The sequence below is a fragment of the Falco naumanni genome, chromosome 7 (genome assembly GCF_017639655.2).
Source record: "Falco naumanni isolate bFalNau1 chromosome 7, bFalNau1.pat, whole genome shotgun sequence".
NCBI lineage: Eukaryota > Metazoa > Chordata > Aves > Falconiformes > Falconidae > Falco > Falco naumanni.
This window is the reverse complement of record NC_054060.1, coordinates 28,570,647-28,585,518: the sequence shown is the minus strand read 5'-3', so window position 1 is coordinate 28,585,518 and position 14,872 is coordinate 28,570,647. Positions and strand designations below refer to the sequence as shown.

Here is a 14,872-nt window from a genome sequence, read left to right as displayed (position 1 = left end):
TGCTAATACAGAGTTATAACTTGTCCAGAGACCTCTGAAGAAAGCAGAACCATCCTGGGTGTTCAGCCTGCCTCCCAGATACAATAAGTCAGTTGTAGGACCCGGATCTAGTTTAAGGTACTGAACTATCTAGCAGGCTATTAAATCATGCAGGGGACTCCTTTACGTGATATTTAAGAGGCCTGAGACTGGATGGAATGCAGTGGTTGAAACATGAGTTAATTTTATTATAGCAGAATCAGGCTTGAGAAAGTGGTAGTAACATCTGAGACAATCAGCTTTCCTTTTTTGCTTGCCTATAGACGGCAGCAAGATGGAAACTTAAGAGTGAACTCCATCTAATACTGATGTAATTTCTACAAACAACAACTTTCACGTTTCCCAAAAAAATGGGGAACCAGGCTTCTTCAAAACTATTTGCTGTCAACTCATACTACAGTTATTACAAGCTGCTTTCCTTAATCAACATGAATATGAACAAATGAAATCAGGCTTGAGGATTCACAATCTGAAATAACAGCATTCTTAAATTATAGCCAGAAGTGTTTTCTTGTATCCTAGAATTTTAGAAGGTGAGATATACCTGCATGACAATGCTTATGGTTTTGATAATTTTCCTGAATAACTGACACCCAGACAAATGCTGTCTCTTTCCTTGGCAAATGCTTTAAAAGAGACATTTAATCAATCAGCTGTGAAAGCTGACATACAAAAAAAAATGCTGAAGCACAGAAACATCAGCAGCTATGATACATCCTTTAATTGCCAAAATTTCTGAATCCACTTTCAGTCTCTCTAGACTGATAATATAAATCAAGAATTCAGTGACCGACCTTATAAAACAGCACTTCTCTAATTTAAAGCTAGCGTTGATAACTCTGGAACAGTTTTTGTGCACTGCTCATGTTGGTCTGCATTTCCTAAAAAAAGTGACTTCTGAGTGTATTTTTACAGCTCAATTAAAGTTGTAGCAGAGCACTTAATTGCCAGCCAGGACTGAACTTACAAAATATACCACTGATGTGATAAGATACCTTGTTATCTAGTCCTCTCAGTAATTTCTCACATTCATAGCTGTTCTAACAGCATATTGGCAGTCAAATAGCTCAGATATTACAAGGTATCTACTCCTTTTCTAATTTTACTTGAGTTCTGAGAGTCTACACAAGCCACTTCTTTTGCATACAAAGTATAAGGGAAACCTAAAAACTTTCATGGGCTTAACCTAAAGATTACATGATTGAAGGTGCAGAGAACTACCTGGTACACTGCAACCATGTAAGCTCCCTTCTTTTCCTCAAATGGTATTTCATTAAAGTGATGTCAACACTAACACCCCCAGTGAGTATTCTCTGGACCATCAGAATGCTTCAACTTGGATCAAGAGACCTTTGGCATCTCTGCTTGGCCCTTGCTTCAAATATACCTCTGCATGAGCTTCTGTTTAATACCCAGACCCAGCTCACAGAATCTGGGCTGTGCACCACTGATCTCCCCCGAATTTTATTTATCTTTCATTATTTGAACTTTCCTAGACCTCTAGAGATGGTATCTACCTTCTTTTGTGCTTCTTCAAGAACTTCTCCAATGAAGGGAACATTAAGGCAACAACTTCTGACAGATTCTGATCAGTGCCACTGTGGCATCATCTGTATCGCAAAACGGTATGACCAGAAATAACAATTAACATTCACTTCCAAAATCTGGAAAGCCTGGGCATCCTCATTAAGCTATTCTGGTGTGGAAAGTTCTGTTCCCAAGAAGGAACCATTAGGAAGGCTGTTAAAGCTCCAAAAGGCTAAGAGTTCAACGGGGATGACAGCAGGGTCTTGAACATTAGCATCCACTTCAATCCAAAACCCTCCTTACTGCTCCTGCAGTGATTCCAACATGTTTAGCAACACTTGTGTCCCTCTGTTGATCTACTTTAATCTCTAGTGACTCTAGTATGAGATGTACCAAATGCAGGAAACCTACCAGATGCAAGTGATTGGGGCTATCAAGTACAGCAAACTACAGCAATGAAGTAGGACTTTAGAAAGTATTGAGCATGCCAAAGAAAAGACGACGGGTAACACATTATAGCAATAAAAAGATCAAAATATCATTTAGGAAGTTCATCTCTAGAGAGCACAAAAAAAATCCTTTCTTTGAGGCACTGCCTAGAAACAGCAATAGTTTTTGACTGTGCAGCCATAGCTGCTGTTCTCTTATCAACTACATTTAAGTTCGAGAGCAGATAAATGCTTGTTTCTAACAGTATTTGGTAGGTGTTACAGTTCTTCACACTGAAATCAGGCACCTCAAAAAAATATAACTTTCTTTGAAGTCATACATTGCTGGTTTGGGTATGTGTGGCAAGATTTTGGTAGCAGAGGGACCACAGGGGTGGCTTTTGTGAGAAGCTGCTAGAAGCTTCTCCCATGCTTAATGGAGCCAATGCCAGCTGGCTCCAAGGTGGACCCACTGCTGGCCAAGTCCGAACTCATCAGCAACCGTGGTAGCGCCTCTGGGTTAACTTATTTAAGAAGGTGGCAAAAAACTAAAACCACCAGCAATTGCAGCTGGAGAGAGAAGTAAGAGTATGTGAGAGCAACCACGCTGCAGGCACCCAGGCCAGTGAAGGACGGAGAGGAGGTGCTCCAGGCACCGGACCAGAGATTCCCCTGCAGCCCACGGTGAAGCCCATGGTGAGGCAGGCTGTGCCCCTGCAGCCCAGGCAGGTTCATGGTGGAGCAGGTATTCCCCTGCAGCCCAGGGATGACCCCACACCAGAGCAGGTGGGTGCCTGAAGGAGGCTGTAACCCAAGGGAAGCCCACACTGGAGCAGGTTTGGGCAGGACCTGTGACCCCACAGGGGACCCAGGCTGGAGCAGTCTGTTCCTGAACTGCACCCCATGGGAGGGACCGACCCTGGAGCAGTGTGTGAAGAACCGCAGCCCGTGGGAAGGACTCACATTGGAGAGGTTCACAGAGGGCTGTCTCCCATGGGAGGGACCCCACGCTGGGGAAGAGCATGAGGAACAGCAGAGAAATGTCATGAACTGACTGCAAGCCCCATGCCCCATCCCCCTGTTCCACTGCAGGGGGAGGAGATTTGGGAGTAAAGATAAGCCTGGGAAGATGGTAGGGTTAGGGAAAGGTATTTTTAAGATTTGGTTTTGTTTCTCATTAATTTTTAAACTACTTTTTCCTCAAGTCAAGTCTGTTTTGCCCATGACAGCAACTGTAGAGTTACCTCTCCCTGTCCTTATCTCTACTCACGAGCCTTCTGTAGTATTTTCTCTCCCCTGCCTGGTTAAGGAAGGGAGAGATAGAGTGGTTTTGGTGGGCACCTGGCATCCAGCCTGGGTCAACCCAGCACAACAGCCTGCAGCAGAAAATTAGCATTCAGCCTTTTCAAAGTACCTACATTGCTTAACAGATCAGTTATTAACTTTGAAAGTGCTAGAAGTTAAGGCTCTATTAAAAGCATTAAATATGTGTACTTTCAACTTATTTTGCCTAAGGAACGCTCTATTACCTTGTGGTGCTGCAAGCTATGCTTCCTTTCTTCTAAAATCCAGCAGACCACCAGCAATGTGGCTTAAATTCAACAACCTAAAATGCCCATCATTCCAGGTTGGAAAACAACCTTTAAGTTAATAGAAAGAGCTGCAATATGCTTTCAAGAGTTAACCAACAGAAAACATACTAGACATTATTTTCAGAGCAAAGTAATCCTATATGGTAAGGTTTGGGTTGGTTTTTTTTAATTATTTTTAAAGAATGTTTCAGTTGGACTTGAATATAATTGGATTTTTTTCTGTAAGATTTTAATTTGTATTTTCAGACTTCCAATAATTAAAGTGTAAAGTTACACATTGTCCCCAGTACCAGGAGATAGAGGAACTTAAGCTGCCTCATAAAACAGCTTAATGTTTTTTCAGTACATCACTATATTTAAAAAGAAAATGCATTTCCACGCTTTTTATGTATTGATCTACTTGCAATATTGGATTCTTGCACTGAGGTGATGTGCTTTGATTACTATTCCATAGTATGTGAACACAAGAACAGAATCAATACACTAAATTGAGAAGTATTACATCTTACCAGTGTTAAGAACTGTATGCTGGTATAAACACTATCTTTCAGGGAACTAATAAGTATGAACACTTTGGAAGAAAAGAACACAATCCTTGTGGCAGAACTTACAAAAAAGATGAAGAAACAAATCCATCTTTCAAAGTGCTCAGCCATTTAAAAGCTGGGGTATTTTTTGTCTTGTATTGTTTTTAAAATAATCTTCTTTATTCTCTGATATCAAAACATCCCAAAGTAGAAACAGAATTTCTGTTCAAAGCAGCAGAGAGGCTGTTCAGTACCTGCAGCAGGAACCCTTTCCTCCCAGCTAGCCTTACGATACATGTTTGAATAGGAATGAAATGTGTCCTCATGCTCAGATGTGTTTCTGCCTGTTCTTGCTAGCCAGGTAGTCTGCAGGGGACTGCATTCTGCACATGCGGGAGGAAATGTTTCCAGATGCTCTACTGGTTTCCACTGGTTAGCACATCCTTCATTTGCTCAGTGCTCCCTACAATGCCCAAAAATAACTTGATTAACTAGATGGGTATGAAAAATCAACAGAGCACACAAAGAACACCTTAAAGCCTGATGATAGTTTCAAACTGTAACTAGAGGATGAAGACAGAACAGGTAGGTTTCTGATGGGTTCCACAGTGATCAGATCTCATCCTCTTCATTAGCAACATCCATCAATGCAATGGGGAAACCCCAAACTCATTAACTGAAGATCTGCAGCCAACAGACTATCACTTGAGTGGTATACCAGCAGCACGCAGCAGCCTGAGCTCTCTAGCCAACTGTTACATGCAGTGAGCATATAAAACATCATGAACAGGTTTAGAATAAATGAATTAGAAACAAAAAGGTAGGCCAAACTTTGGATGGGAGACAGCTATGCTGGAAGCCTGTGGAGGTATCTGAACACAGTTGCAGTACTGGCTGATATGCCTAAGGCAAACCTCGCTAGTGTAAATGGGAATATCAAGTAGGAGTAGAGAGATTGTATTACCTCTCCTTTTGGCGGTGGTATAACTGCTACTAGAATACTGTGTCCTTGGTACTCGGACAAGATTACAAAATGATCCCCTCTGGCATTATAATCTATAAATTTATAATGTATAAATTGGAATACCAGCCACAAACCAGCAGTTTGGGAAGACTGCATCTGGAAACAAATGCTATGATTCCTGTTTATCTCTTTTTATTGGAAGTGTCCTTGCTCTACTAATTCCATCCACCAATAAAGCAAAACATTTTCTGAAATTCAGCTGCATCTGCAGGCCAAATACCTCTCATCATACTACAAAGCAGACTACAAAATACTGCAGTTTTCTTATCTGGACTGAGTAATTTTCTTCCATTTATAGCATTTTGTATGTATTTCTGAATAAACAAGAAGGAGCATTGTTACAGAAATTGTCTCTTATCTTGACGATCTAATGATGGCTATTTCTAATTTACAGCAGCAACTGCCTGGAACTAACTTGAATAAATGTCGCTAGTAAGTGTTACCAACATAAGTGGCTTTGACATGAACTTTACAATAACATAAATCCATTCCCTTTCATGGTATTTCTCTTGATTTACACCACTGCAAATGAGTTTAGAACATCGTTGGTTTAAAAAAAATATCTAACACAGACAAATGCAATGCATTGAGTGCTTTGAACACTCAGACCCTTAGACACAACATCACAAAATCACCTGTGTGTGAAAGCCTCAATCAGATGACTGAGAATACTGTACATTCCAGCTGGGAGGCTGCTGCCATAGGTGCTTGTTACAGTTTCCTTTATGGGAATTTATTTCTGGCTATTTTTCCAGTTAAACTATTGCCTGATAGCACCCAACTTAGTTCCAAGAAATGGACCATAACTTTTTTTAACTCAAGCCATTGGCAAGAACTGGGTTAGGGAATAACCCAAAGTACACTTAGAGCAGAAGAAATGAGGGAGCAGTGATTTTTAAAGCTACAGTGGTGACAAAGAGCTGGAGTGAGATGCAAGTATTCGTCTCCTAAGACCAGTCATCAGCAGCCAAACCTAGTTTGCCTTGCTTCTCTTTCCAAAGAATGTTTGCATAGGTTTCAAGTAAGAACAACTCTGCACAGAACCGTTCCTGCTTCTGTTTGAGGGTGTTCCTGCTGTGTCTCTTCTCACTGTCTCTTACAATGAACAAAATTCACAGGATCCCACCTTCCCTATTAAAGTAATGATCTCTTCAAAAACTCCTGAATTCCATGGAAGGAGACCTAAAGCTTAATGAGATCATTAGTATGATTATAAATATAGACACTCTTGAAAAAAGAGCTGAACAAAACTTTTGACCTTTTAAAGAAATATATAGAATTATTTTAGTGCAAATATCAAGAACTGAAGCTTATATCGTATTTTGTAGCAATAATGTACTATTTTTCCTTTACTATAAAGGAAAAGTGACCCTAACTTATATGGATGCTTTGGTCTTTCTAAGTGTCTGAAAAATGCAACTGGAAAAGGCAGGTCAAATTTAACTCAGATTTTAACCAGCAGTCAGTGTAGGCAAACTAGACACTCTTAAACTTTAGCTATTTGCTCTCAAACTGAATTTTAAATGTGGTCAAACCATGTAAAAACCTACTACAGCAACACACACACACTTAACTCCAGCAGAAGGTATTAAGAAAATAACAAATTCAAGGTATATTGATAGAAAATTCTATAGTGGAAAAAGTATTCTGACTAATGTTAGCAGAATCCTAAAATAAAGGAAATCAAACATGAAAAACCCAGACATGTCTGCTCATCTTTAGTCCTCTCTTCTGAAGTGTAGTCATGTCCCTGTGGGAAGTAATATGATCCAAGGATATGAACATAACTTGTTTACAGATATAAGAAAAGTTAACAGCTAGTGAGTTACAGCAGGAATGAAACAGAACAGATGTCACTTCAGCTTAATTTTCCACTGCTTTCTTTTGATGCTTGTAGAGGATAATAAATTCATCAGGCTTTATAAAGGGGATTGAAAATTAAGCTTGCTTTCTTATGGAGATTTGGAAACTTTAAACCTGACCTTCTCATACAGTATTTATAATCCTGGTGGTCCTGAGATGATCTCGCTGATGCCCAAAGGAAAGGCTAGTTTAAAATAGCAATGTCACCATGTTGTTCTAAAGTCTAAAATGATGTAACATAGTACATAAGTATGTATAAGCAGAATGAAAAACAAAATTGGGATAAAATACCTTATAAGTGACAGACTGCTATAAAGAAGTTTCAATTTTGAAAGGGTGGACTTTTTTATTGTAACTAAGGAAACTACTCGCACTTAATGAACCCTTTCCTGTGCTGAATAGCAAAATAAAACCTACTTGCTTTTTTGCAGGGAATCTTGCAAAAAATACTTAGAAAGGAATATACCTGTATGATTGTACATGTATGTGCAAATAGGATTATCAACCTTCCCACACACTACAGAAATCAAAAATTACAATCCTGCAGTCACTGCACACTCATGACTCCAAGGTCATCAATCTCTTCACTGAAGATCATCAAGCACTAAATCATTAGGAGATTAAAGTCTTTGCATACTACTTTATCCTGTAGAGAGAAATTATGCTAAATATCAGGGTTAAATCTCACTGAAAGGAGAGTAACATATGATAACATACACACAGCGAAAAACAGTACCCAACAAGCCCCTATAACTCCACGTAATCATCACATAAAACTGCCCTAATTTAATCCCCATTGCAAACAGTTCCAGCAGCCCATGATCAACAGGGACAGTCACAACATGTGGCTGCTTTGCCCTGCCGTGTCAGCAGCACAACAGAGGAACAAAAGGAAACCACCCTGTCTCATACCTAAACCACTGCGAAAAACATCTCATCTGGCATTTCTGCCACTTCTGGGGTTTTACTACTCAGTTACTTGCTCACACTACATTCATTTGTATTCCTTAAAGTACCATTTAAAAAAAAATATATAGTATTTACTTTGCATTCATTAAAACCTAGAATAAGAAAACTGGCAATAATATGCAACCTTTATCTGTATGGTAAGTGTTGAGCACATCCCTTCAACGTTTCCTAGACTGTTCTTTAACATTGCAGTGGCATCTGAAACCCAAACCTTTGCTAGCCTTTCCTTACCAGTTAGCCCCTCTCAATCTTACTTGTTAACATCCACCACAAGAAAACTAGCAACTCAGCATCCCTGGTGCATGGCTTGGTTAAATCTCTTTGGTCCAAATGACTGAACTACTCAACCACAAAAGACCTTAACAGCAAGTTTTTCTGGTACCTTTTTCAGCCTCCTCAGCTTTTCTCCAGTATTAACATAAACTGTATTTTTTATCCATTTGTCTCAAAAGATCAGATGATCCCTTTTTAAAACCAAAGCAATTCTTCACTTGAAAGCAAACAGAATTCAACAGAGGAAATGTTTCAAGAAGTGGCTGCACATTTAGTGAAAAATAAAAGCACATTAATATAAGGAGCACCAAGAAATCTAGTAACAGCTTGCCTTACTGCCATCACTATTTGGTGTTGCTTCTTCAGCACCAGTTGTGAAGGGAATGCTGGTAACATCAGGCAGATTGTTTCCAGACTTTCAGAAGGCAGAAGTGTCACAGGTCTGACACGTACAGCATTGTCATGGGCAACATTGGAACAGCAGTGACAAACGAAGGCTTGAAAAAAATCTTAAAAACTGTCTTGGACTAGTCCCTACAGCTGAATCACAGTCACTGGTTTTGGTATGAAGGAAAGACATGCATTTGTCCCACAACTGTTTTACCAATCTATGCAGTAACTGAAATCAAACCCACCGCAGGTAAGTATTATTATCACAGGGGCTCTACTAATGTACTAGTAATACTTTTTGTATCTTTCACACTGAGCTTTGGAAAATCTTTTTCTCTCTTCTCCCCTTCAATTATTTTATCAAATTCTTTATGGGACGTTTTCCTAACAGTATTTTTGGATGTTCTGTTGAAAAACAATTAATTGCACAAGAAAACTTCATCAGGAAAGGCAGAATTACGTACTCTTCATTACAACTGGAACTTCTAGATATTCTTGGCACACACAAATTATCAAAGAGGAAGTGCCTCATGAGTAATTTACCATTATTGACAAATATGCCTAGTACTTCTGCAATATATGACAATGCATGCCATTTCCTTTTCCATTCACAGCCATACAGAATGGCACGATAAATACATTCAGCCAAAAGTTATTATTGCAAGTGTACCTTACGTACTCTCACTTTAAGGAAACAGAGCTGCACAACCACCAGCTGTCCTCAGTTAACTCTGAGCTTGCTACAGCAGTCCTATATACTACTTTTTGCGAACAGACATAGTTTAAGTGGTGCCTCTGGAGGCACATCACCTCAGCAGTTGTGACAGTTGACTATTTGATTGTGCTCCAAACCATATCTGAGAAATTATCTAATTAAAACCCAGGTAGGTAAAACCAGACACAAGCTCTAGTTTTGAAGATAGCCACACAACACATGAGGTGATTTGAGAAACATACAGCTGGAGTATGAGCTGCTACCAAAGAAATCACAATCCAAACCCACATTTTGAACAATGCCAAACCTCTCTTTTTAAGTTATATTCAAATTACTTAAGCTTACATTAGGACTTCTTCCATGACAACATGCTAAGAAGCTAAGTACAAAGTGAACTTCCCTCTTTATGTCTGATAGTCTGTCAGTTAAAAGACTTAAACTTCAAAACCTGTTTTTAAAGGAAACATATAAATGAAACATCTGCAGTTGAAATCTTTGAGTGTACCCTTCCCTGAACACCCACCAGGGATTAAAAGTATTGCACAGCATAATGTGACAGTTCTATGCCCCAAGAGGCCACAATAAGAAATAAATATTGGCCTCCATCCTTCTGCTTTTGAATGCCTTTGCCTGCTGAAAGAGCAATTTAGAGGTAAAATGTTCTTGATATTCTCAATTAACAACCTGAACTTAGACAAACTACTCAGTTCCTTAACAACCTAAACTGCCTATTACCAATTTATTTATACTTTTTCTGCTTGTTTATATGGGTATGTGTGCCCTTGTATCTGGTATTTTCATGAAAGCAGCCTGTGAAAAGTTTTGTTCAACATCATCTATGAAAATATTGAGATCTTTTACCCTTACTGAAACAGCCTCTTTCACAAAGAAAGCTTCAAATATACAGGTGAAATGAAATCAATTACTTCAGGTGAACTCAGATTTCATGTTTAAATTATGACACATATTTCAGCATTGCTAATGTGAAAAGTTAAGTGGATTATGCTGTGAGACTAATTCACTTTGACTTACACTATATATAATTAAGTACTGAGAAAAACTGAAACATGATCAACAAATGGAGACTCAAGTCATGTGAAATTAAATTCTGAAAGCTCAGGAAAATAAAAAAGGCCAAGGTTTTAATGCAGATTTTTTTTTAACAGAGTTTGAAGCTTCCCTTGTGCCTGTGAAGGGCTTCCTCTTCCCTTTTGACTGCTTGCCTTTCTTTTCAGTGTCCCAGGAAACATAATTTCATTTCTTCTGTAGCAATCTAGCTGTCACAGATTTTTCTCATTGAATCAACACAATCACTAAAAATACTTGAGAAATATTTAATGAAAATTATTTCCCTTCATAGAACTATTAAGGAACTACTATTCTGAGAAAGCTCTTCAAACTCAGATTTGGTCCTGAATTTAAATTCCCATTCAGATAGGAGGATGGATCCCACCTTTTTTAAAATGCTAGCTCAAGGAGTATTCTACTGCGATAAGAGAATGAATCTAGACATTGTTTTAAAAATACAAACACCCCTCTTTCAGACATTCATTTTCTACCTTTCCCTACTTCCATTTTGCTGAGTGCTAAAACAAGCTGTTGAACACTGTTTTTCATCAATCCCTCAGAAAATGGAGTGGACAGGGCATGAGAAACCTTGCCAATCACCATATTCTAAACCACAAAAAATTCCTGATGGAACTTGTCCCAACTTTTTATCTAAATCTTGTAGGCTAGACATTTGGTGGATCTCCTTTAAGCAAGCACTACTGCACTACAAGTTTTTTCTTAGTTCCTAGGAGGAATGTAAAGCAAGCAAGATTCTGGTTCAGACACTGAGGTTCTTCATGGTAGTACACAGCATTAATGAAGGCCCTCTCAAACCAACTACATTTGTAAGTTAATGACCTACCATTATCACACCGACAGAACTCATCAGCCCTGTCCACATGCTCAGATACGTGCATCTCTTTACTAACAGTCCCATGAGTTCTAGCAGAGGCAAAAATCATACATCATCTGCTTGCATGATTGGCTTTGAAAGTATGAAATACAAAAGTATTAAAATGGCATCTTTTTAAAATGCATCCTCAAAATTGCCAAATGCACAGAAATGACACGTATTAAAAAAATAAATAATCCCATTCCTCCCTTCAGTTGCATAATTTTTGCTACTCAAAGGTAAATGATTACTCATTTTCTCTTTCAAATTATTTATATTCTTCCCTAAACTCTAATTCTGAAGACACTTCCATTAAATCAGTGTATTGGTAATACTACTGTGGCCTCATACACAGTCTGTATGCACATGTATCAGCAAATGCTATACTGAAAAGAGTCCCGTGGTATTCTAGATCCACCAGCCTTCCCTCCATCCTGGTCTCATCATCAGGCTACAGAAAGATGATGCAGATATGCCCAGCAGCATATCAAACCCTCTAAGCCATCTCGCCTGTTGTTAACACACTAATCCTTCAAAGGGTATTCTGAGGCTGCACCTGGGGGCCACACTAGCAAATGACTTCTCTGGATGGACAGCAAATCTATCCTGAAAGCAGCCTCAGGGCATCCCTCAAAAGTGGGTCTAAAAAGAACCAATACAACTTCTTGCAGTAATAACAGTAAACCCACAAGAATGCACTGTTTGATTGGGGTCTATACAAAATGCACCTCAGTTAAAACTTCAATTTTGTTTTCTCACCAAAGCACTTATGAGCCAAGCCCCGTGTTTTTAAATTCCTAGCAACACATAGGGGGGAATAAAAATGGGAAAGTAGCTATAACCCCAGTAATACATATTCATTAGCTAACTTTTGCAGGAAAACTTCTGCCCAAGGTGTTTCAAGTTCTTACTAGTTTAATGTCCCAATTTAAATTACTTCCTCTACCTTCTAAATATTTAACTTGCATGACAACCTTTATGTAATGCACTCAATCCTTGGATTTATTATCTCAGATTCAAGGATATCTGGAGCTTTTCAGTAGCTATCATGCACTTTAAAGCAGAATACATTTTGAGGTATATACCAACTGAGCTGGACTAAGCGGACTAGTTATTAATGCGGTCAGAGTTTACCGGGACAACTGAAGATATTATACCTGTATTGGTCTAATACGTTCATAATTAATATTTTAAAACAGTCTTTTAAAAGTTATTACCAATATTAGGGATCACCTTTGTGTCTAATTTGGTTTATACTAGGCAAATCAATCATTTTAAGAACCTGTGTGTTATACTCAATTCAAAAATCCATATAAGCAAAGGCATATAAGATGTTTCCCGTTTTCATCAAACTGTTTAAATCTTATACTTTTACCTAACTCGCTTTTTCCATTCTACTCATGCTCCATTTCAGAAGATTTTCAGAATACGCTTCCAGGCGTTTCACAGTGAACACAACCTCCCTATCCCAAAAAGCCCCCGCAGTAAAACTTGGGAAAACTCATGAGGTTTATTAGCAGCTGGTCCACAAGCCGACTCATAACCTTTTTTTCCCGTAAGAGCAACAAGCCCGCAGACACACACCCCGCCCTTGCAAGCAGCGTTACACTACTGCAAGCAGCAGCCCCCACGCCAGGCCCCGCGGCGGCGGCTCCGCTGCCGCGAAGCCCCGGGAAGCGCCCGCAGAGCCGCCCTCCGCCGGCCCGGCCTTCCCGGGAAGCGCTGCCCGCCCCGCCCCAGGCGGGCGTCCCCCCCCCGCCCCCCGGTACCTCGGGATCTTGTGTCGCTTATCGTGAAGGGTCAGCTATTTATATTTATAGTTCAGGGCTTTTTCTTTCCGAATGGCATTTCGAGGCGCAGCCGGGGAGGGTTGGGAGGGTGTGGGGGGCACACGGCTGCCCACCGGGGTACAGCCGCGTCCCACCGCTGGCTGTGGGAGAGGGGACAGGGAGGAGGAGTAAGGAGCAAGGAGGGGAGAAAGAAAACCAACAGGAGCGAGGAGCGGCAGAAGATAAAGGCAGGCGGGGGGAAAGAGGCTGGGGGGTGGTGGGAGACCCGCACGGGAGGGAGAGGGAAACCGCGCGGGAGGGACGGCGCAGGCCGAGGGGTGCGAGGGGTAAAGCGGGGGCCGAGGAGAGCACGAAGCACAGGGCAGGAAAGCGGCGGGCACAGCCGGCCCGGCACCCACCTGGCACCGACACACAATGTCCGACTCGGTGGCCAGTAGGTCCACCACCTTGCCCTTGCCTTCGTCCCCCCACTGCGCTCCCAGCACCACCGTCACTTTGTTACCGCCCGGCTCGCTGCGCGCCCGCTTGAGCCCGCCGCCGGGGTGGCTGCTGCGGTCGTTGGACGCGCGGGTGCCCGACATAGTGGGTGAGAGGGTGGCTGGAGCCGCCGCCTCACGCTGCCTCGCTCCGGCGCCGAGCCCAGCCCCTACGCGCCAGCCGCGGCGCCGCTGCCGGCCTTTAACGGCGCCGCCGCCGCCCGCCTCCCGCGGCGCGCTGACGTGCTCGGATCCGGCTGCCTCGGCCGCCGCCAGCGGCTGCACCGTCCCGCGCACGCACACGCGGGCTCGTCATCCACGCGCAGTCGCCTCACACGCGGAGTGTCCTCACAGAGGCCCGCCACGCACGCGCTGCTTCCTCACACACAGTCTCGTCAGACAGGCGGTCTCCTCGCATGCGGTCTCCTCATGCGCAGTTTCCTCACACACAGTCTCCTCACACATGTGCAGTCTCCACGCACCGGCAGTCTCCTCAAACACAGTCTTGTCACACACGCAATCTCATCACATATGTGGTTTCCTCATGCGCATTTCCTCATACAGTCTCCTCACATATGTAGTCTCCACACACACGGTCTCCTCACACAGAGTCTCGTCACACATGCAGTCTCCTCATGTGCCGTTTCCTCACACAGTCTCCTCACACATGTAGTCTCCACACGCGGTTTCCTCACACGCAGTCTTGTCACACATGCAGTCTCCTCACAGTCTCCTTACACACAGTCTCATAACACATGCAGTCTCCTCACACACAGGCTCCTCACATGCAGTCTTCTCATGCAGTCTCGTAACATACATGCAGAGTCTCCTCACAGTCTACACACAGTCTCCTCACATGCTGTCTCCTCACGCAGTCTCGTAACACATGCAGTCTCCTCACACAGCCTCCACACACACAACACAATCTCCTCACAGCCTCACATGCGGTCTCCTCACACAGTCTCGTAACACATGCTGTCTCCTCACAGTCTCCTCACACAGTGTCATCACACATGCAGTCTCCTGACACAGTCTTGTCACACACACAGTCTCCTCCCACAGTCTCGTCACACATGCAGTCTCGTCACATGCAGTCTCCTCACACAGTCTCTTCACACACATGCAGTCTCCTCACATGCAGTCTCCTCATACGCAGTTTCCTCACACACAGTCTCCACACATGCGCAGCCTCCTCACACAGTCTCATCACAGACGCAGTCTCCTCACATGCAGTCTCCTCAGTCTCCTCATGCAGTCTCCTCACACACATGCAGTCTCCTCACACACATAGTCTCCTCAGACGCAGAGTCTCCTCAG

At 42.0% G+C, this 14,872-nt stretch overlaps 1 protein-coding gene across 1 annotated transcript in view; it reads right to left on the bottom strand.

The window, feature by feature from the left end:
• ADSS1 (adenylosuccinate synthase 1) overlaps window positions 1-14,082 on the bottom strand; it is a 31,828-nt gene extending 17,746 nt beyond the window's left edge. The window contains exon 1 of the mRNA XM_040601698.1: window positions 13,478-14,082. Coding sequence (XP_040457632.1) covers window positions 13,478-13,660 — 183 coding nt within the window. The 5' untranslated portion in view covers window positions 13,661-14,082. The remainder of the gene's footprint in view (window positions 1-13,477) is intronic.
• Between the last annotated feature and the right edge of the window lie 790 nt (window positions 14,083-14,872).